Consider the following 25322-nt stretch of genomic DNA (forward strand, 5'->3'; position numbering starts at 1 on the left):
ACTACCACCAGTACTACTACTACCACAACTACCACCACTACTACCACAACTACTACCACCACTACTGCTACTACCACCACTACTGCTAATACAACCACAACTACCACCACCACCACCACCAGTACAACTACCAACACCACAACCACCACTACCACAACCACTACCACCACCACTACTACCACTACTACCACCACTACTACCACCACCACTACCACTACCACGACCACTACCACTATCACCACCACCACCACCACCACCACCTCCACTACTACCACCACTACTACTACCACTTCCACCATCACCTCCACCACTACCACCACCACCACCACCACCACCACCACCACCACCACCACCACTACTACTACTACCACCACCACCACCACTATTACTACTACCACCACTACAACCACCACTACCACCACTACAACCACCACTACCACCACTACTACAACCACCACCACCACTATTACTACTACCACCACTACTACAACCACAACCACCACCAGCACCACTACTACCACCACTACTACTACCACCTCCACCATCACCTCCACCACTACAACCACCACTACAACCACCACCACTACAACAACCAATACCACCACTACTACTACCACCACCACCACTACTACTACTACTACCACCACCACTACTACTACTACTACTACTACCACCACCACTACTACTACTACTACCACCACCACCACCACTACAACCACCACCACCACTACTAGTACTACCACCACCACCACCACCACTATTACTACTACCACCACTACTAGTACTACCACCACCACCACCACTATTACTACTACCACCACTACTAGTACTACCACCACCAGCACCACTACAACCACCACCACTACAACAACCAATACCACCACTACGACTACCACCACCACCACCAACACTACTACTACTACTACTACTACTACTACCACCACCACCACCACCACTACTACTACTACTACCACCACCACCACCACCACTACTACTACTACTACCACCACCACCACCACTACAACCACCACCACTACAACAACCAATACCACCACTACTACTACCACCACCACCACCACCACCACTACTACTACTACTACTACCACAACCACCACTACTACTACTACTACCACCACCACCACCACTACAACCACCACCACCACTATTACTACTACCACCACTACAACCACCACTACCACCACTACAACCACCACTACCACCACTACTACTACTACCACCACTACTACAACCACCACCACCACCACTACAACCACCACCACCACTATTACCACTACCACCACTACCACTACTACTACTACTACTACCACCACCACTACTACTACCTCCACCACCACCACTACTACCACCACCTCCATCACCACCACTACTACCACCACCTCCACTACAAACACCACCACTACTACTACCACCACCACTACAAACACCACCACCACCACTACTACCACCACCACCATTAAGACTGCTACTACCACCACTACCACCTCCACTACTACTACCACTACAACTACCACCACCTCCACTACTACTACCACTACAACTACTACCACAACTACCACCACTACCACCACTACTACAACCAGTACTACTACTACTACCACAACTACTACCACCACTACCACCACTACAATCACCACTACCACCACTACTCCTACTACCACCACTACCACTACCACCACTACAACTACCACCACCACTATTACTACTACCACCACTACTACTACTACCACAACTACCACCACTACCAGCACTGCCACCACTACTACTACTACCACCACTACTACTACTACCACAACTACCACCACTACCACCACTACTGCTACTACCACCACTACTACTAATACAACCACAACTACCACCACCACCACCAGTACAACTACCAACACCACAACTACTACCACCACCACTACTACCACTACTACCACCTCTACTACCACCACCACCACCACCTCCACTACTACTACTAACACCAGTACTACTACCAACACCACCAGTACTACTACCACAACCAATACCACTATCACTACCACCAACACCAGTACTACTACTAACACCACCACTACGACCACCACCACTACCACCACTACTACCACCACCACTATCACCACCACTACTACTACTACCACCAGTACTACTACCACTACCACTATCATTACCACCACCACTACTACTACCACCACTACTACTATGCTTAGAAAAACAATAAGCATGAGTTTATACACCAAAGGAGCCTGTGAGTGTGTGTGCGTATGTGCGCGAGAGTGTATTTTTGGGGTGCAATGAAGGGTTGTCCACACAGTTAGCGGCAGGCATGTGTGCCAGTTCATGAGCACATAGACCTATTCCCTAACATGTGTGACCAATGAAAGGTGAATGGCTCTCCTGTCTATACTTTCCTCAAAATCAGCCATGATGTCACCATGAACCCTCTGCGAACCCACCTCTGTCAAAAAACATTACTACAGCGCTCCCTCTTTCTGCTTAATTTTCTCTCTTTCTTTCCACTGCTCCCTCTTTCTCCGCTCTCTTTCCCTCGCTCTCTCTCCCTCTTTCTCCGCACTTTCCCTCTCTCTCTCTCCCTTTCTCTCTCTCTACGTTCTGCTTCCCTCTCTTCTCGCTCTTCCTGATTTCTTTCACCCAAAACCACAGTATTTTTCTTTCCTTCCACTTTTTTTTATTCTTTCTCGTATTCTTCCACTCACTTCCACCCCCTCCCCATCTTCCACCCCTTCCCCCTCTTTCACCCCCTCCCCAACTTTCTCTCCCTCTATCTCGCTCGCCCTTAAACCCCCCTCTTTCTCTCCCTCTCTCCCCCCTCTTTCTCCTCTCTCTTTCACCCTCCCTCTCTCCTCTCTCTCTCCCTGGCTGGCTCGTTCTAATTGAATCACCATAAGTTGCGGTGTAGAACCCAATGTGCCAAGATGTTCTGATTAAGATAGACTTTGTTTAAGCAGTAGTTTTGAAAAATTGCTCCGAGTGCTGTGGAGAGAGATAGAAGACTTCTGTGAAGGCAAAGAGCGAGAGAGCGAGTGAGAGAGTGAGAGAGCGAGAGAGCGACTAGAAAGCAGTCAGAGACACATATGGAAGTGATTCAGTAATTACAGCAAATCTGTTCTCTAAAGGAAAGGTCCTTTTTTCCATCCCTCCTTCTCTCCTTCCCTCCTGCTCTAAAGGAAAGGTATTCCTTCCTTCCCTCTCCATCCATCCTTCCCCCATCTCTCCCTGCACATAAAACTGTGAATCAATGACCCATAGTGTGATTAAAGAGTGATTAATACAACTCTAGAAAGATGCAGATGAGTTACTGTCTCCCATGCAGTTGTAAAGCCATGTTGAAATCAGGAATAATACCACACTTGAAATAGTTTTCTGCATTCTTTACTCATAAAGTGTGCTTTCTGAAGTTTAATCAGCCATTCTATAAGCAATCTAAACCAACTGTGAGGCAGGCTCAGCATGGTATAAACTATAAGCTCTCATCACCCACAGCTAAACTGGCATCACTTCACACAACAATGAACTCTTTCAGCCAAATGAAATGGTGTGTGAGAGAGAGACAGTGAGACAGCGTGAGAGCGAGACAGACAGTGATGACTGTCTCTTTAGCCCCGAGGCACAAGGTGTTTTGCAGGTGTCTGTGTTGGCAGCGACTTCTGTTCTGTTCTGTTCTGTTCCGTTCAGTGCCCAAACAGCGAGAGCACCCAGTAATTATTTGCGTGCCTTGCCATAATATGTTCTCATCAGGACATGTGCATGAGTCAGCCAACACACACTTCATAATTTGATGCACTTTGAATCTGACACCAAATGAATTCTGTCAGGGAATGATTTACATAAGAGCGGAGAGTGCTATATTTCCTGGCAGTACACATGTAGGCCTGCACACCTAATTTACAAATGGCTGGTTAAACGGTAGGTAGGATAGTAGCGCAGATTAAGCAGGTTTTGGTAGTTTCAGATAAAAAATAAACACAGTTACAACAAGTCTTAACGCAAAATTGCTTGAGAAAGACAAACAAATGAACAATGTGTTTACGCAACATCTTCATCATCAAGTAGGCCTAATAGACCTAGGTGTAATATCATGGTAACCTACTGCTCAATCCTAATAGTACAAATCACTACAAATTAATCTAAAGAACTCAAAGGCTGCGTTTACACATGCAGTTCAATTCGGATCTTTTTTTCCCCACTAATTGGTCTTTTGACTATTCACATCAGATCTTTTTAGAATTTATCTGATTAGCCAAAATACTAATTTGTGAAACATTTGTGAAGAATTGGGCAGCCTGTATAAATGTAAACGCATCCAAAGTTATGATAAATCAGTTATCTGCGCAATGGGCCATCTCGAACCATCGTCCCGAAGAGAAGGGGCTCGTTTGAGTGGTAAGGCTGAAGCAATCCACTGCAGATGAAAGTTGAGGAATGAAGTCGGGGGAGGTGCATCTGCAACAGCCAAGTCGGACACCAATGTGGTTTTCCAACAGCAAGGTTCAACGCAACAAGGCAGGATTGCCATTGTTTATAAAAGTTTTTATTAGTAATGAAATACACATGGCTCCAACCCCCATATTACACACTTACAAACTGTTAATATATGTGTGTATATTGTCCAATCAATTCAATTGGTGAGAGAGACTAAAGTATCACAATAATTTGTACTGTCACGTGGAGCGGAACAGGGGAACCCAAGAGCAGACTCAGACAAGGAGACTGGGATGAAGTAATCAAGGTATTTATTAAAACACAGGGGGGAAGTCTGAGTGCAGGACAGGGGAAGCTCAGACGGGTTGCCGGAAACCAGGTGCGGAGGCAGAGGCTGGAGCGAGAGGTGTTGGGACATGGTAAGCAGGTCCGGAGGGGAATCCAAGGGAGCCGTAGTGTGGAGAATCCAGGACAGAGTAGCAGGACTGACGAGAAGTCGGACTGGAGACAGGGACCACAGTCAGAGCGGGCAGAACTGTAGCGGTGAGGAAAACTGCGTCAGGCAAGGGAAAACAGGCCAACAGGATCTAAACAGGAACAAATGGCTAGAAACATGGACTGACTGAGCAGAGATTACGATCTGGCAGAGTGAAAGAGGCAGGACTGAGTATATGTATAGGTTTTGATTATGGAACAGGTTGCAGCTGGTGGGGATCTGCTCTGACTCCAGCACACCTGTCTCCGCCCACACAATCATACACACACACACAGAGAGAGGGGGAGAGGGAGAGGGAGATGGAGAGGGAGAGGGAGAGGGAGAGGGAGAGGGAGAGGGAGAGGGAGAGGGAGAGGGAGAGAGCACTGGGGGAGTGGCGGCAGATCAAGGAGACACAGGATGATTACTAGAGGGCGTGGCAGGAGCAGATGTAACATGAACATTGAAGTCTATCAATGTACAAATGACCTGTCATCAAGGCAAAGGGTGGCTACTTTGAAGCTACTCAAATATAAAATATATTTTGATTTGTTTAACACTTTTTTGGTTACTACATGATTCCATGTGTCATTTCATACTTTTGAAGTCTTCACTATTATTCAACAATGTAGAAAATAGTAAAAATAAAGAAAAACCCTGAATGAGTAGGTGTGTCCAAACTTTTGACTGGTACTGTATGTGTGTACATTGTACTATCAATTCAATTGGTGAGAGAGACTGAAATTTCACAATAATTTGTACATTGGAGTCTATCAAAGTACAAATGACCTGTTCCAGTCATGAATTTGGTCACGCATGCGTTGGTCAAACAAAAACACCCTAATGATTGGCTGACAATAGAGGCTCCCACAATGCAGCCGCTGTCTGCAACATGAAGTGGATGATGAGCAACTGCAGAAACTTGCAGTCGACTACAGTCAAAACTTCATGATCTTTGATCACATTGTTTTTGTAAAGTCATGCAGTTGTCATGTAGGTGCAAGTCAGACAATTTTGATTCTCATAATGCAACACACTTTGATAGGCTTGACAAAAGTGATCATCTTGAACTCACCCACACTTCAGAAAACTGAATGTGTGGAGAATTGAGGCTACAAAGATGGGTTTGCTGGCGTTGTAGCGCTCTCTAGTGACAAAATAATGAACTGCAATTGAATGTTACTGAGGTGATGCGAAAAATCCTGCCACAGTAAAATACTGTATGCTGAAGTGACAGCCTACATTTCCTCCACAAACACAAACACCCACTCACAAACACATTTAGGACAACATGTGTCACTTGTTTGTTTATTTGTTCCTAAGACACATGGTCTGAATGTTCGGACATCAACTTTAAGCGGCACAGTCCGCTACTAACAACTTCCGGACCAGTCACGGTGTGCGCCGCCCATTGTGCATGTGCCTCATCCGCCCACTTCTCGTTATCGCACGCTCGGTATTATGGTATGTATAAAATGTACAGTATGTCAGTAGGGCGGCGCACGCCCCTTGCACATGCAGAGCTCACATGCACCGTGGCTTTACTAAACGCGTAGCACGGTCACATAAGCGCATCAAATCTCCCCTCAGCTCTAGATACCGGCCAATGAGAACGCATTACAGAGTAAAAGGACGGAAGGAGAGAGTGAAAGGAGAGTTCAAATGGGACATATAGTGAGATGAGATACATCCAAACAGACACAACAGAAATTGAGAGAGGACGAGTCACATTTTTTAAGCCACCTGAAAACGTGATTGATGTGGAAGTGAGTGTGTGTATTATTTGGTCTAGTTTACTGTTCAGTTCATCCTCGGAGATGCTGATGGAGCTGTGAATTATTGGGATTTTTTATTAAAATCACTTGTTCTCTGCTCGCGACACTCCCTTCCGCTGAACCAAGCAACTCACTAGCACAGTGCAGAACGGATCCAGGTAGCATGCAATAATAATATATCCTGCACACCTGAGACAGTTGGACATAACTCTTCTGCATAGAATACAGCTGGACATAACTGTGCTTACAGTATACTACGGAGTGTTCTGTCGTTGACAGATCAATACGATTGTCTTCTTCTGTTCCATGGCTCAGGTATTTTACGCACAGGTAGTTCTCGACTATCACCTGTCTGTAGTTTAGTATTGATCCTGCATATTGACATTCAGAAGCAGCTGTATATTGACAAGTCGAGCTTCATTCATCACAGCAAACAAGACACACCAAGAAACATGGACAGTCCGGGTGGTAAGTGCTATGATTGCGATGATATGTTTTGTTATTTCCATTGATTGCTAATTTTCAAATTATATTTTGTTATTGCATACACTTTATATATCAGTCGCATAGCAATACTATTTTTTGTAGCTCAATATTGAATTTGGCATTGGAGTTATACATTTTGAGTTGAGTATGGTGATGATTTAAAAACATTTTTTTAAAGAGTATTTACCATGTTTTATTGTGTTTGTTTCTCTTTGCAGTCGTGCGTATTTGTGTGTAAAATACGTTCCCAAATGTCCTGCATGACGAGGTTTTACATTTAAGGTGTCTCTTCATCAGCATGTTAGAAAGGGGGTCGACTTAATACGATTTGAAACAGTTTTATAAGGCTGGTACTGTATGTCCAATTGTATATGTTTAGAAAGTAGCGAGATGGAGATGAGAACAATTCAACTTTATAACAGGACCGTCATGCTTTTTGTGCATTATCCTCCCATGCGTGAACTTGGAAAATGCAATGAATACTGACTGATATAAATTCTGAAACAGGTGTAATATCCAACAAGTGTATGTTTTCTTTCAAGCATACAAAGGTGCACTTGAAAAACTGCTAAAAAGATTGACGATGATATGTGACTGTGCTTGAAGTTCACGCAACTTCCCACATAAAAAATGACTACAGTTTACTATAGACTGCTACAATACTTACTATAGAATTCTGTAGTAAACTGTAGTATATTGTAGAATTGTACACACTGTAGCATCCCTCGATCATATGTATTACTTACTATATAATTTTGTAGTATACTGTACTACAGTATACTACAGATCGCAAAAACACTACAGTAAATACTACAGTAATGTCGGCAAAAACACTACAGTCCGCAAAAACACTACAGTAATTACTATAGTATATTATACTACAGTATTTATTTGCATATACCCTGCCCATTTTCCTCCCCATACCCAGTTTGTACTACCCATAAGTGTGAAACCTACATGCCAAGTATATATACAGTACCAGTCAAAAGTTTGGACACACCTACTCATTCAATGGTTTTTCTTTCATTTTTACTATTTTCCACATTGTAGAATAATAGTGAAGACATCAAAACTATGGAATCATGTAGTAACCAAAAAAGTGCTAAACAAATCTAAAATATATTTGAGATTTATTTGAGATTTGAGATTCTTCAAAGTTGCCGCTCTTTGCCATGATGACAGCTTTGCACACTCTTGGCCTTCGCTCAACTAGCTTCATGAGGTAGTCACATGGAATGCCACAGGTGTGCCTTATTAAAAGTAAATTTGTGGAATTTCTTTCCTTCTTAATGCATTTGAGACAATCAGTTGTGTTGTGACATGGTAGGGGTGGTATACAGAAGATAGCCCTATTTGGTAAAAGACCAAGTTCATATTATGGCAAGAACAGCTCAAATAAGCAAAGAGAAATGACAGTCCATCATTACTTTAAGAAATGAAGGTCAGTCAATCTGGAAAATGTCAAGAACTTGTAACGTTTCTTCAAGTGCAGTTGCAAAAACCACCAAGCGCTATGATGAAACTGGCTCTCATGAGGACAGCCACAGGAAAGGAAGACCCAGAGTTACCTCTGCTGCAGAGGATATGTTCAATAGAGTTAACTGCACCTCAGAGTTCAAGTACCAGACACATCTCAACATCAACTGTTCAGAGGAGACTGAGTGAATCAGGCCTTCCTGGTCGAATTGATGCAAAGAAACCACTACTAAAGGACACCAATAAGAAGAAGAGGCTTGCTTTGGCCAAGAAACACGAGCAATGGACATTAGACCGGTGGAAATCTGTCTTTTGGTCTGATGAGTCCAAATTTGAGAGATTTGGTTCCAACCACCGTGTATTTGTGAGATGCAGAGTAGGTGAACGGATTATCTCTGCATGTGTGGTTCCCACCTTCAAGCATGGAGGAGAAGGTGTGGGGGTGCTTTACTGGTGACACTGTCAGTGATTTATTTAAAATTCAAGGCACACTTAACCAGCATGGCTACCACAGCATTCGGCAGCGATACGCCATCCCATCTGGTTTGCGCTTAGTGACCCAAAACACACCTCCAGGCTGTGTAAGGGCTATTTGACTAAGAAGGAGAGTGATGGTAGTGCTGCATCAGATGACCTGGCCTCCACAATCCCCTGACCTCAACCCAATTGAGATGGTTTTGGATGAGTTGGACCACAGAGTGAAGGAAAAGCAGCCAACAATCAAGTAATCAGCATATGTGGGAACTCCTTCAAGACTGTTGGAAAAGCATTCCTCATGAAGCTGGTTGAGAGAATGCCAAGAGTGTGCAAAGCTGTCATCAAGGCAAAGGATGGCTACTTTGAAGAAAATAAAATATACAATATATTTTGATTTATTTCACACTTTTTTGGTTACTACATGATTCCATATGTGCTATTTAATAGTTTTGATGTCTAAACTATTATTCTACAATGTAGAAAATATAAAAAATAAAGAAAAACCCTTGAATGAGTAGTATACTAAAGCCCGCAAAAACACTACGTAATTACTATAGTATATACCATCAATTTTTTTCTACAGTATTTATACTATAGTAAACTGTAAATACTACGGTATACTACAGTCATGGCCGCAACACTACAGTAAACACTACTATAAAGTCTGCAAAAACACTACAGTAAATACTATACACTGTATGCTTGAAAGAAAACATCCACTTGTTGGATATTACAAAAAAGGTCCTATCTAGAACCTAAAATGGTTATTTGGCTGTCCCCATAGGAGAACCCTTTGAAGAACCCTTTTTGGTTCCAGGTAGAACCACATAGTGTTCAACATGGAAGCCAAAAGGGTTCTACATTAAACCAAAATGGGCTCTACCTGGAACCAACAAGGGTTATCCTATGCGGACAGCCGAAGAACCCTTTTGAAACCGTTTTTCTAAGAGTGTAGTATTTATACCATAGTATACTATAGTATTTTTTCATATGGGTAGGAGACACTTCCTGTTTTTCCTCATGAAAACAAACTCACATGGAGCGAGCTGTCACTGGTTCCAATGCATTCTATGCTTATTGCCAACAGACGGCAGGTGATTTTGTTTTCGTGTGTATCTATAAGTAAATGATTCTCTACCACCCAGTGTGCATTGAGATACTGAATAGATAGGAGAAGTGTTGTGATTACTACATTAATAATTAGGTGGGTGCCTATGTTTGTCCTATTTCACACATGTACAAGTGTGTGTTATACACATGTGAAATGTAAATGTGTTTTTTTGCTTATCCTTTCGGTTATTGCTCCAACGCTCTTAACCTCTAGGCTACCTGTCGCCTTTGGAGGCTGGGCCAGTGACATGGGTTGATAACGCAAAGCTTATAGCTATGGGAAACTATAGAGTTATGCATGGAACATTGGGCGGTGTTTCCACAAGGTTAGCCAAAGTACACCTGGCATCATAATATTTATTTACATATTCTACTTCCACTCCCAGCTGTTGAGTGGTGATTCATTTACTAACTCTGCAGTCACGTTTCAGTCCAGGTGATGGAAATGACTGTGGCAAACGGCCTGGGTCAAGGCGCCCTTCTGCATGTTCCATGTGTTCCACTGGTTCCATGTCAGTTATTATCTGGAGGACAAAACTTGGAGCTGTTCAGACCTCTGCATCCTACACTAAACTTACTTAGTCATTTATTTGTCAAAATGTTATATAAAAACGTTTTTATTAATTTATTCATCATCTACTTTATTGGCCTTAGATATTTTGTATGGGCTATTCGGGTAATCTAAATACTGTATACAATTTGCGGATGTTTGCATGATGTCAATACGGAGGTTAAAAGGTCACCGGTGCAGTAATGTGGGATATCTGATCCCCATGCCACAGCATTTTTCTGCCTGCAACTTGGAGGCGGTTTTGAATGGTGGCTCTCTCTCTTTTCTTCATTGAGAAGGTCATCCAACTTGACTCTATGAATGCATGGCTCAGTTAACCTACAGCTGGTGCCCCTGTTTGACCTTGATATGTATTGGTCTCAGAGGGCGAGATACAGTACATGCATTCTTGATTTATCTTATCAAACCAAGCAGAAGTAAACAAAATCAGATGTAATCCATATACATCCTAATCTAAATAACACAAGATAATTCAACTGATTGCATAATATTGAGAGTGAGGCTACTGCTGGTTTAACCCAGAGCCCCATATTCACCTGCTGCCCAATTAGGTAAACCTCACAGAGCAATGCAATGGGTGATGGCATTTAACTGAGAAGCCCGGATGCACACACACACACACACACACACTTTGGAACCATGCCAGTCAGGTCAAGTGTTGGCACAATCTGGGTGCTGTGAACTACATCTAAACGTACCCACAACCCACAGGATGTCTAATCAGATCATCCAACCTGTTGCCAGAACGGTAATCCAGTGTTTCTATGTGGTCAATAATGACCACTGTCTCTATGAATGATCGGTGCGGTGTGTGGGGGGGTCCTTGCAGTTCGCACGAATGATTCTAGCGCCCATTCAGAACATCCCCAACCAACCGTACACCATGCTCTATTTGCGTTTCCTCTAAAATTATAACAGAGGCTATAAAGCGCAGGTGGTGATTATAATTTCTGACTGCTGGTGATAGCTTCATGCAACGCGAGTCTTCCCACTGAATGCACTCCTCTCATTCTCGAATCGTCCTCACGTGGATGCATTTGCTAAGCCGCGTGCGGCGCGTGATTTCACAGGCCGATACAGTTCTCTCTCCCCATTTATTTTTTCTCTTCGCTCTCTCTCTTCCGGCACTTCTGTAGTGATGGTGCCTCCGGTGGTGGAAAGGGGGGAGGTTAGGTTGGAAAGTGTGTCAGAGATTTCATGCATTAACTTTATTTCTCGTCACGTTTTCCCATATTATGCGCGATTTATTGTAATCAAATGCATTAGTCCTGGATCCTATATCCCAAGTCCCCTGCATCAACATCAGTGGCGTCAGTTCATCTAAACCCAGGGTATGGCAAAGTGAGGTGTGGTGGGTTGGGGGATGTGATTGACCTCAGGCATTAATTATCACCGCAATATTGTGTTTAAAGGTGTGTGGAACGCCGTGGACAATGTCAACCACTACTCAACCTCATCATAAATTGTCTCATTTACTTGTGGAACGACGCATACAGTGCAACATGAAATAGATGCATAATACGTGCTATCAAGTCACAACAAGGCCGACTTCAAACAATGACATCAATGTGAAAGTAACCGGTGCATAAAACAGCTGACCGCAAATGCAAACTATGCCAGATAAATCCTATACATGAATAGAAATAAAAAGCATAGCCTACATCAAAGCCTACAATGACAACATTGCTTCGTGCACATGTATACATTTGCCTGTCTGCAGTTTTCGCCAGGGAAGGTAAACATTCTGCGAGTATTGAAGCAATGTATCAACATGGTTGCTCTGAGAATATTGAAACATTGTACCAACGAACGATGCAGCTTGGAGAATATTGAAACATGTTGTATCAACAAGGCAGCTACGAGAATAGTGATTGCAGCATAGTAGCCAACGAGGGGGCGCCTCGCGGATTTCCCCCGGGACAGCTTGTCTGTCTGATATTGTCACGAATCCCGCCGAGGATGGTGCCTCTTCCTGTTCGGGCGGCGCTCGGCGGTCGTCGTCACCGGCCTACTAGCTGCCATCGATTCTTTTCTTTTTGTTTCTGTTAGTTTGGGCTGATTGGGTGCACCTGTTTTGAGTTTAGTTTGGTGGGTAGGCTATTTAAGGGTAGGTAGCCCGCTGGCTGTTGTGCGGGCTTGTTCTCTGTTATTTGGTGTTGGATTTTAAGTGGATTCTATATTTTCCGGACAGTTTAGTCAGTGTGTGTTTGGACTGGTATTTTCATGCGCCCGTGTGTTTGGGCATGATCGGTTTTCCCTGTCTACAGGAAATAAAATCCACGTTCTTGAATACCTGCTCTCTGCGCTTGACTCCTCCACCCAGTACTCCTAGCAGCTCTGACAGAAGCCCGCACCACCATATGGAGTCAGCAGGAGCAGCGACCACCCCTCTCCCAACTATGGAGGAGCGTGTCCATCATCATACCGCTGTCCTTCATCGTATCGGGTCAGCGATGGACCAGATGATGGAGAGGATGGAACGATGGGAGAGGAGTGGTCTCCCGACGGCCCCTTCAGCTCCCCTGCAGACGACACAACCCACTCCTACAGGGTCATCGGCTGGGACCAGCACTTTGCGTCTCACCCCCCCGAGGGTGTACGATGGAGCAGCGGCTGGTTGCCAGGGATTTCTGCTCCAGCTTGAGCTTTATCTGGCTACCGTGCGTCCGACTCCCTCGGGTGAGGAGAGTGTAAGCCTCCTTGTCTCCTGTTTGTCGGGGAGGGCCCTGGACTGGGCCAACGCAGTCTGGAACAGCCCAGACTCGGCTCGGGACCATTACGCGGAGTTCACCCGCCGGTTTCGGGCTGTGTTCGACCACCCACCAGAGGGCCGAGCGGCGGGTGAGCGTCTGTTCCACCTCAGACAGGAGACGAGGAGCGCCCAGGAGTTCGCTTTAGAGTTCCGGACGTTGGCTGCTGGTGCGGGGTGGAATGACAGGGCCTTAATAGACCATTACCGTTGCAGCCTCCGGGAGGACGTCCGTCGGGAGCTAGCTTGTCGGGACACCACACTCTCCCTCGATGAACTGATAGACATGTCGATCCGACTGGATAACTTGCTAGCTGCCCGCGGGCGTTCAGAGGGGGTCCTGTCCATTCCACCTCCCAGCCCTCCCGCTCCAACTCCGATGGAGTTGGGAGGAGCTGCATCTAGGGGGACCAGAGGAGGTGGCTCCTCTTGCACCTACTGTGGCCGGAGAGGACACACTTCGGACCGGTGCTGGAGGAGTCCATCTGGGAGTCGAGATGGCAGGCGGAATACTCCTCGGCCACCCCAGGTGAGTAGGCACAAGACTCACCCAGAGCTCCCTGTTGGTCACATGTTTTTGGTTATTTTTTTCCCTGCGTTTTTCCCCTCTCTTCAGCATAAGGCGCTAGTCGATTCAGGCGCAGCTGGGAGTTTTATGGATCGCGGACTCGCCCGTAAGTTGGGTATTCCGCTGGTGCAGATAGACCCACCTTTTCCCGTGCACTCCCTAGATAGCCGACCGTTAGGATCAGGGTTGGTCAGGGAGGCCACGATTCCGCTGGACATGGTAACCCAGGGGGATCATAGGGAGCAGATCAGCTTTTACCTTATCGATTCACCTGGGTTTCCAGTGGTTTTGGGGGTTCCCTGGCTAGCCATTCACAATCCCCTCATTTCCTGGCGACAGGGAGCTCTTCAGGGGTGGTCAGATGAGTGTTCAGGTAGGTGTGTGGGAGTTTCCATCGGTGCCACATCGGTGGAGAGTCCAGACCAGGTTTCCACTGTGCGCATTCCCCCAGAATATGCCGATTTGGCTATCGCTTTTAGTAAGAAGGAAGCGACTAAATTACCACCTCATCGACGGTGGGATTGCGTGATAAACCTCCAGGAGAACGCTGCACTTCCCAGGAGTCACGTGTACCCATTGTCACAGGAGGAGACGTTGGCTATGGAGACATATGTCACGGAAGCTCTGGGACAAGGGTTCATTCGGCCCTCCATGTCACCCGTCTCCTCGAGTTTCTTTTTTGTGAGAAAAAAGGAGGGAGGTCTGCGTCCGTGCATTGATTATCGAGGTCTAAATTCAATCACAGTGGGATTTAGTTATCCACTACCTCTCATCGCTACGGCGATGGAATCATTCCACGGAGCACGTTTTTTCACAAAACTGGACCTCAGGAGCGCGTATAATCTGGTGCGTATTCGGGGAGGAGACGAGTGGAAAACAGCGTTTAGTACCACATCAGGCCACTATGAGTACCTCGTCATGCCGTATGGGTTGAAGAATGCTCCAGCCGTCTTCCAATCCTTTGTAGATGAGATTCTCAGGGACTTGCAGGGGCAGGGTGTGGTAGTATATATTGATGACATCTTGATCTATTCTGCCACACGCGCCGCGCATGTCTCCCTGGTGCGCAGGGTGCTTAGGCGACTGCTGGAGCATGACCTGTACGTCAAGGCTGAGAAATGTGTGTTCTCCAAACCAGCCGTTTCCTTCCTGGGTTATCGCATTTCCACCTCGGGGGTGATGATGGAGTGTGACCGCGTTAACGCCGTGCGTAATTGGCCGACTCCAACGACGGTAAAGGAGGTGCAGCGGTTTTTAGGGTTTGCCAATTACTACCGGAGGTTTATCCGGGGTTTTGGCCAAGTGGCGGCACCCATTACCTCACTGCTGAAGGGGGGCCCGGTGCGTCTACGGTGGTCGGTCGAGGCAGATGGAGCCTTCAACCAGTTGAAGGCAAGGTTTACTGAGGCTCCAGTGTTGGCGCATCCGGACCCTTCGTTAGCGTTCATAGTGGAGGTGGATGCGTCCGAGGCTGGTGTTGGAGCCGTGCTATCACAGCGCTCGGGCACACCACCGAAGCTCCGTCCTTGTGCTTTCTTTTCTAAGAAGCTGGAGCCGGCGGAGCGGAACTATGATGTGGGGGACCGGGAGTTACTAGCTATGGTAAAAGCCCTGAAGGTGTGGAGACACTGGCTTGAGGGGGCTAAATACCCTTTTCTCATCTGGACTGACCACCGCAATCTGGAGTATATCCGAGAGGCGAAGAGACTGAATCCGCGTCAAGCTAGGTGGGCCATGTTCTTTACTCGTTTTAGATTTACGATCTCTTACCGACCAGGTTCCCTCAACACTAAGGCCGACGCGCTGTCTCGTCTCTATGACACGGATGACCGGCCCATTGATCCGACTCCCATTCTTCCAGCCTCGTGTCTGGTGGCCCCGGTAGTATGGGAGTTGGACGCGGACATCGAGCGGGCGTTGAGGGTAGAACCTGTGCCGTCTCAGTGTCCTACTGGCCTGAGGTACGTACCGTTTGGTGTTCGTGATCGATTGATTCGGTGGGCTCATACACTACCTTCTTCGGGTCATCCAGGGATTGAGAGGACAGTGCGGGGTCTTAGAGGGAAATACTGGTGGCCCACCTTGGCTAAGGACGTGAGACTCTGTCTCTTCCTGCTCGGTATGCGCACAGAGTAAGGCTCCTAGGCACCTGCCTAGAGGGAAGTTACAACCCCTCCCGGTTCCACAACGGCCATGGTCTCATTTATCGGTAGATTTCCTGACTGATCTTCCCCCGTCTCAGGGGAACACTACCGTTTTGGTCGTTGTGGATCGGTTTTCTAAGTCCTGTCGTCTCCTTCCATTGCCTGGTCTCCCTACGGCCCTACAGACTGCGGAGGCTCTATTTACCCACATCTTCCGGCACTACGGGGTGCCGGAGGACATCGTATCTGATCGAGGTCCCCAGTTCACGTCCCGGGTATGGAGGGCGTTTATGGAGCGTCTGGGGGTCTCGGTCAGCCTTACCTCTGGGTATCACCCCGAAAGTAATGGGCAGGTGGAGAGAGTGAACCAGGAGGTGGGTAGGTTTCTGAGGTCGTATTGCCAGGACCGGCCAGGAGAATGGGCAAGGTACGTCCCATGGGCAGAGTTGGCCCAGAACTCACTCCGCCACTCCTCAACTAAGATGTCGCCATTTGAATGCGTATTGGGGTACCAGCCGGTCCTGGCTCCGTGGCATCAGAGCCAGACCGAAGCTCCTGCGGTGGAGGAGTGGGTACAGCGCTCTAAAGAGACCTGGCGGGCAGTCCAGGCCTCTCTCAGGCAGGCCAGTGAGCGGCAGAAGAGGAGCGCTGACCGCCACCGCAGTGAGGCCCCTGTGTTCGCACCAGGGGACAGGGTCTGGCTCTCGACCCGAAACCTGCCCCTCCGCCTGCCCTGCCGGAAGCTGGGGCCGCAGTGTGTGGGGCCATTTAAAGTCCTGAGGAGGATAAACGAGGTGTGTTATAGATTACAACTCCCTTCTTACTATCGTATTAACCCCTCGTTTCATGTGTCTCTCCTCAGGCCGGTGGTAGCTGGTCCCCTTCAGGAAGGTGAGGTACCGGAGGTCCCTCTGCCCCCTCTGGATATCGAGGGGTCCCCGGCGTACGCTGTACGAGCTATTCTGGACTCGAGACGCCGGGTGAGGGGCCTGCAGTACCTCGTTGACTGGGAGGGGTACGGTCCGGAGGAGAGGTGCTGGGTACCGGGGAGAGACATTTTAGATCCTTCCCTCTTGGCTGATTTCCACCGTCGCCACCCGGATTGTCCTGCGCCTCGCCCTCCGGGTCGTCCTCGAGGCCGGGGTCGGCGCGCTGCGGGAGCCGCGCGTCAGAGGGGGGGTACTGTCACGAATCCCGCCGAGGATGGTGCCTCTTCCTGTTCGGGCGGCGCTCGGCGGTCGTCGTCACCGGCCTACTAGCTGCCATCGATTCTTTTCTTTTTGTTTCTGTTAGTTTGGGCTGATTGGGTGCACCTGTTTTGAGTTTAGTTTGGTGGGTAGGCTATTTAAGGGTAGGTAGTCCGCTGGCTGTTGTGCGGGCTTGTTCTCTGTTATTTGGTGTTGGATTTTAAGTGGATTCTATATTTTCCGGACAGTTTAGTCAGTGTGTGTTTGGACTGGTATTTTCATGCGCCCGTGTGTTTGGGCATGATCGGTTTTCCCTGTCTACAGGAAATAAAATCCACGTTCTTGAATACCTGCTCTCTGCGCTTGACTCCTCCACCCAGTACTCCTAGCAGCTCTGACAGATATTATTGTGTTGTTTACGCATTTGGGTGATTATTATATATATATTTTTAAAAACAGCCCTACATCCACACTATAGTTACATAACTTTAATGACGTTTTAGCAACAAGATTGATCTGTAAGAATATCTCATTTTAATTGAGGAAGATGGACAAGCAAGACTGATAGCGTGGAAATGCATTATAACAGACAGAAGTAGGCAACAGGTAGGGATTTGGGATGCAGGAATGGGATGATGAAAAAGTAGGCCTACAGCAAGAAGTTTAAAAAAGTTATCCTAACTAAGTAACAATTAATGATTTGCATTATCTCAATTATCATTCTGTCACTGCATGACCATGTACATTTGTTATTGCCTACAATTGTTATTGTCTTTGAAGTCAAAATCATGACATCCATTTGGGGGAAATGCTCTAAATAGCACGTTCAGTTGTGTTTATTATCATACCACTATATGAAACCAAAATTATACTAGTCTACTGGTCAAATTAATTGAAATATCAATCAGGCCTACAGCTATCACAGCCTGTATTTTAATAGCAATAAAATAGCTTTTGGTTTCGAATGGTCACCTCACAATTCCGAATTGAAATAATTGATAACAAATATATATCTATCAGATAACAACAAGGCTTAGAAGGCCGAGTTCAAATGTCGACGTCAAATTCAAAGCAATTGGCGCACTGCCTAAACGGCTGACTGCCAAAGCAAACTGGCACTGTCTGCGCTCTGCTCTCTAAAAGTGAAAGAAAGGGTTGCAGGCTGGCAGCTGCTCTCCGCATGGTCCTAAAACCAGCCAATCATCATCGTTTAATTATAATCGGGATTGGAACGATTTTAGTCTACTTTGTTTTTGCCTACTTACCATTTTTGGTCTTGAGCTAGGGTATGGCGATACCCAACTAACGCCGCTGATCAACATCTCTCCCATCTCTCCCAAACTGAAGGTTCAGCGCACACATCCGCTAGGCTAGACTAAAGTGTGCTATGTACAGTTGGAACGTGACAGCCCTTCCTGTCAGTAGGCTATTTGTAGCCTGCAAAGTCATTCGATCCGCTGTAGTCCTCAGAGTGATGCTAAAACTGCTATAGGGCAATCCGTGACATCCTGCATTCTTGGTAATGCAGTGTGATGGAGATAATCTATTATAATCCCCAAATGATGCATCATGCATTTAGTCTTCATGGATATTTGGTGGCTGCCAAATAGTCCCATTGGTGTCATTCTTCTTTATAATGCAACCTAAATACCTGAAAAGAGTAGACTTTTGAATATACTTGCAATATAAATATACATAAATGCAATCCATAATATAAATTCAACTCCGTCTATTCAGGCCCCTCCAATGAATCCAATAAGATGGTATTTGTCACATGCTTCATGAACAAGAGGTGTAGACTAACAGTAAAAAGGTTACTTACAGGTCATTTTCCAACAATGCATAGTTAAAGATAAAAAAAAAAAAATTGAAATAGTGACGAGGAGTAAATACACTGTGAGTAACGAATAACAATAACGAGTAAAAATAAAATGGCTAAATACAGGAAGTACCAGTACCGAGTCGATGTGCTGGGGTACGAGATAATAACATGGCTGTATACAGGGAGTACCAGTACCGAGTCGATGTGCAGGGGTACGAGATAATAACATGGCTGTATACAGGGAGTACCAGTACCGAGTCGATGTGCTGGGGTACGAGATAATAGCATGGCTGTATACAGGGAGTACCAGTACAGAGTCGATGTGCTGGGGTACGAGATAATAACATGGCTGTATACAGGAAGTACCAGTACCGAGTCGATGTGCAGGGGTACGAGATAATAACATGGCTGTATACAGGAAGTACCAGTACAGAGTCGATGTGCTGGGGTACGAGATAACAACATGGCTGTATACAGGAAGTACCAGTACCGAGTCGATGTGCTGGGGTACGAGATAATAACATGGCTGTATACAGGAAGTAACAGTACCGAGTCGATGTGCTGGGGTACGAGATAATAACATGGCTGTATACAGGAAGTACCAGTACCGAGTCGATGTGCAGGGGTACGAGATAATAACATGGCTGTATACAGGAAGTACCAGTACCGAGTCGATGTGCAGGGGTACGAGATAATAGCATGGCTGTATACAGGGAGTACCAGTACCGAGTCGATGTGCTGGGGTACGAGATAATAACATGGCTGTATACAGGAAGTACCAGTACCGAGTCGATGTGCTGGGGTACGAGATAATAACATGGCTGTATACAGGAAGTACCAGTACCGAGTCGATGTGCAGGGGTACGAGATAATAACATGGCTGTATACAGGGAGTACCAGTACCGAGTCGATGTGCAGGGGTACGAGATAATAACATGGCTGTATACAGGGAGTACCAGTACCGAGTCGATGTGCTGGGGTACGAGATAATAGCATGGCTGTATACAGGGAGTACCAGTACTGAGTCGATGTGCTGGGGTACGAGATAATAGCATGGCTGTATACAGGGAGTACCAGTACCGAGTCGATGTGCAGGGGTACGAGATAATAACATGGCTGTATACAGGGAGTACCAGTACCGAGTCGATGTGCTGGGGTACGAGATAATAACATGGCTGTATACAGGGAGTACCAGTACCGAGTCGATGTGCAGGGGTACGAGATAATAACATGGCTGTATACAGGGAGTACCAGTACCGAGTCCATGTGCAGGGGTACGAGATAATAACATGGCTGTATACAGGGAGTACCAGTACAGAGTCGATGTGCTGGGGTACGAGGTAATTGAGGTAACTATTGAGGTAATAACTATGTACATATACATATGTACGTAGAGGTGACTAGGCAACAGGATAGATAATAGACAGTAGCAGCAGTGTATGTGGTGAGTGTTAAAGTGTGTGAGTGTTTTTGTGGCATCAGTATGCGTGTGTGCACGTGTTGTGTGTGTGTGGTTATAGGCCCGCTGCAGCATCTATGTCAGCCACGGAGCGCACATCCAAATACCATTGCACATTGTTACTGAGACAGTGGCCTACTCTTCTCCTAGCTGGATTAATGCAGTCTTTTAGAGACATAGTAACATGCTCCTCATTGTTTACTGTAATGTATTTACTTAGGATGCTTTGGCAGCTGTCATTTTGGATCCTGGCTTCAGCCACATACTATACATCAATAATTCACGAACTTTTATGATCTAGCTATAAATTACAGTGTTTGGAGCCAAATGGGTGAACTCCTCTACCTCAACCCTACCCTCTTCCTCCACCCTACTCTCTACCTCAACCCTACCCTCTTCCTCCACCCTACTCTCTACCTCCAGCCTACCCTCTTCCTCCACCCTACCCTCTTTTTCCACCCTACTCTCTACCTCCACCCTATCCTCTACCTCAACCCTACCCTTTTTTCCCACCCTATCCTCTACCTCCACCCTACCCTCTCCCTCCACCCTACTTTCTACTGTCTTCCTCCACCCTACCCTCTTTCTCCACCCTACCCTCTACCTCAACTCTATCCTCTACCTCCACCCTACCCTCTACATCCACCCTATCCTCTACCTCCATCCTACCCTCTACCTCCACCCTAACCTCTACCTCAACCCTAACCTCTACCTCAACCCTACTTTCTACCCTCTACCTCCACCCTAACCTCTACCTCCACCCTACCCTCTGCCCTCAACCCTAACCTCTACCTCAATCCTACTTTCTACCCTCTACCTCCACCCTACCCTCTACCTCAATCCTAACCTCTACCTCAACCCTACTTTCTACCCTCTACCTCCACCCTAACCTCTACCTCCACCCTACCCTCAACCCTAACCTCTACCTCAATCCTACTCTCTACTCTCTACCTCCACCCTACCCTCTTCCTCCACCCTACCCTCTTTCTCCACCCTACTCTCTACTCTCTACCTCCACCCTACCCTCTTCCTCCACCTACCCTCTTCCTCCACCCTACCCTCTACCTCAACCCTACCCTCTTCTTCCACCCTACCCTCTACCTCCACCCTACCCTCTGCCCTCAACCCTAACCTCTACCTCAATCCTACTTTCTACCCTCTACCTCTACCTCCACCCTACCCTCTACCTCAAACCTACCCGCAACCATTCCCTCTACCTCAACCCTACCCTCTACCTCAACCCTATCCTCTACCTCCACCCTACCCTCTACCTCAACCCTACCCTCTACCTCCACCCTATCCTCTTCCTCCACTCTACCTCAACCCTACTCTCTACCTCCACCCTATTCTCTACCTCAACCCTATCCTTCATGACAAGTCATTGCAAAGGCAAAACAAGCTAGGAAAACACTAGCAGCCTTGCCAGGCTTACAGCTGTAGCATAGTGTAGCACAGAGAACAAACCAGGGGAAGGCTATAATGGGGGGGGGGGGGGGGGGCAAGGATTGTTGTGCCTGTTAAGTGCTCAGCGCTCACGTTTCCCCGCCTGACAGCCTCAGCCTGCCTGACAGCCTGCAAACAGCCTGCCTGGCTCTACACCTCCACTCAGGCAGATAGATTAGTGGCAGAACGGGTTGGTTAAGGTCACGATGGGAAACTGCTCTCCTCACTTCCCAACCTGCTGCTGATTCCACAATTAACAGTAGTGTCTGTCTGCACTAACGTGCATTTTAACTAGCTTGTGCTAGTGAGTGTATGGCTCCTATTCTGTCTATTCCAAGGGTTACATTGGGTATCCTCTGGTGCGTGCTATAGGCTATGTGCTATCCTTCTGGCTGAACATCAAAGCCAATTTACATTCCTAAAGTCCTATGGCCCCCTATGGTTTTCTATACTCTCATGAGGGCCATGTTCTCTGAATTTGAGTTAGTTGACTTGACACAAAGGCCATATACTCTACTTAGCCACTGGTCAAGTAGATGACATATTATTGCAGTGCAGTATATAGCAGTATAGTCAAGCTTTGCCTTGGGGAGACTGTAAAAGCTGATAATTAATTTATCACATTTATGGCACCAGTTGAGGGCCCCTCACGCACACAAACTAACATAAAAGTAGCTCACGTGAGTGTTCAGGTGGACATGCCAAAATATTTGTGTGTGGGTGAAGGTGGGGCAAGTCCTGGCTGGGTCAGCAGCAGGCTGTCTGTTTCCAGTCTCAGGAAGTGGCAGGCCAGGGCAGGACCAGGAGGTCCCTGTCAAAAGACTAGCACTAGCTCTGCTGTGTTAACAATCAAGGGAAAAACAGGGAAGACAACAAGAGGAAAGAAAAATGACAGATGGTCATGTTTCCCTGTCACGATCGTTATAATAAGTGGACCAAAGCGCAGCGTGATCTGGGTTCCACATCTTTTTATTACTAAGTGAAACTCACAGCAAAACAAAATAAAACAATAAATCTCAAATGAAACGTGAAGCTAAACAATAGTGCTAACAGGCAACTATCCACAGTCAAGATCCCACAAAACACAAAGGGGAAATGGCTGCCTAAATATGATCCCCAATCAGAGACAACCATAAACAGCTGCCTCTGATTGGGAACCATACCAGGCCAACATATAAATATAAATCACCTAGATGACCCACCCTAGTCACACCCCGAACTAACCAACATAGAGAGAATAAACAGCTTTCTATGGTCAGGGCGTGACAGTACCCCCCCCCCCCCCCCCCCCCCAAAAGGTGCGGACTCTGACCGCAAAACCTGACTCAATAGGGGAGGGTCCGGGTGGGCATCTACCATCGGGGGCTGCTCCGGTGCGGGGCGAAGTACCCATTCTGCTCGCGGATACGTCATCTTCAATGGCGGCTCTGGTGCGGGGATCGTTGCCGGAGGCCCCGGACCGTGGGTCGTCGCCAGAGGAAACGGACCGTGGGTCGTCGCCGGAGGAACCAGACAGTGGGTCGTCGCCGGAGAAACCGGACCGTGGGTCGTCGCCGGGGACTCCGGAACCCCTCGACAACATGCCACTGAAAAGGCAGCGCCCGAAATTCAAAAATATTTTTTTGAAATATGTAACTTTCACACATTAACAAGTCCAATACAGCAAATGAAAGATAATCTTCTTGTTAATCTACCCATCGTGTCCGATTTCAAAAAGGCTTTACAGTGAAAGCACAACATATGATTATGTTAGGTCAGAGCCAAGTCAAAAAAACACACAGCCATTTTTCCAGCCGAAGATAGGAGTCACAAAAAGCAGAAATATAGATAAAATGAATCACTAATCTTTGATGATCTTCATCAGATGACACTCATAGGACATCATGTTACACAATACATGTATGTTTTGTTCGATAATGTGCATATTTATATCCAAAAATCTCAGTTTACATTGGCTCGTTACGTTTTGATTCCAAAACATCCGGTGATTTTGCAGATAGCTACATCATTTCACAGAAATACTCATAATAAACATTGATAAAAGATACAAATGTTATTCACAGAATTAAAGATAGACTTCTCCTTAATGCAACCGCTGTGTCAGATTTCAATAAATGACTGATTTGTTCCATAAAGTTCCATAAAGTCCATAATTTATGTCCAAACAGCCACTTGTTGTTAGCGTGTTCAGCCCAGTAATCTATCTTCATGAGGCGCGAGCACTATGTCCAGACAAAGACTTCCGTTACAGGTCATAGAAACATGTCAAACGATGTATGGAATCAATCTTTAGGATGTTTTTAACGTAAAACTTCAATAATGTTCCAACCGGAGAATTCCATTGTCTGTAGAAAAGCACTGGAACGAGAGCTAACTCTGTCGGGACCGCGCGTCATGAGCCTGAGACACTCTGCCAGACCCATGACTCATTCAGCTCCCATTCCCCCCTCCTTTATAGCAGAACCCTGAAACACGTTTCTAAAGACGGTTGACATCTAGTGGAAGCCTTAGGAAGTGCAACTTGACCCCATAGACACTGTGTATTCGGTAGGCCAAGCTTTGAAAAACTACAAACCTCAGATTTCCCACTTCCTGGTTGGATTTTTCACAGGTTTTCGCCTGCCATATGAGTTCTGTTATACTCACAGACATCATTCAAACAGTTTTAGAAACATCAGAGTGTTTTCTATCCAATACTAATAATAATATGCATATATTAGCATAGGAGGCAGTTCACTCTGGGCACGCTATTCATCCAAAAGTGAAAATGCTGCCCCCTATCCCAAACAGGTTTTAATGTAGACTGTACTATACTGACTCTGTTATAATTGAGAGTATTTTAACTTTTTGTATTGTTTGTTGGTTTGGCAATGCCACTGTCAACCAGAGAAATAAGCTGAGGATTATCACCACAGCAAGGTACTTGAAGTCAAACAGACAGGTCTGGATGAGATCTTTAAGGTCAGGGCCCTCCACAAGGCTCACAAAATAGTTTTAAACCCAAGCCACCCCCTGTACCCGGACTTTGAACTACTCCCCTCTGGGCGCAGGTATAGGGCACCCCTCAGCAGGAAAAACAGAACTAGACAATCATTTGTGCCAGGTGTGATATCCCTCCAAAATAGCTCAGGCTA

General features: G+C 46.4%; 1 protein-coding gene and 1 long non-coding RNA gene across 2 annotated transcripts in view; one reads left to right on the forward strand and one right to left on the reverse strand.

The window, feature by feature from the left end:
- Positions 1-4533: 4533 nt before the first annotated feature.
- On the reverse strand, positions 4534-19304 carry LOC139557723 (uncharacterized). Its single transcript, XR_011671454.1, has 2 exons — positions 18730-19304; positions 4534-4981 (listed from the first exon to the last, which is right to left on the reverse strand). It is a non-coding gene; the product is annotated as an uncharacterized lncRNA (long non-coding RNA).
- LOC139557722 (nuclear receptor subfamily 1 group D member 1-like) overlaps positions 6422-25322 on the forward strand; it is a 29039-nt gene continuing 10138 nt past the window's right edge. The window contains exon 1 of the mRNA XM_071372851.1: positions 6422-7164. Within this exon, the coding sequence (XP_071228952.1) occupies positions 7149-7164 (16 nt within the window). The 5' untranslated portion in view covers positions 6422-7148. The remainder of the gene's footprint in view (positions 7165-25322) is intronic.

The sequence above is a fragment of the Salvelinus alpinus genome, chromosome 28 (assembly GCF_045679555.1).
Source record: "Salvelinus alpinus chromosome 28, SLU_Salpinus.1, whole genome shotgun sequence".
NCBI classification, from domain to species: Eukaryota; Metazoa; Chordata; class Actinopteri; order Salmoniformes; family Salmonidae; genus Salvelinus; species Salvelinus alpinus.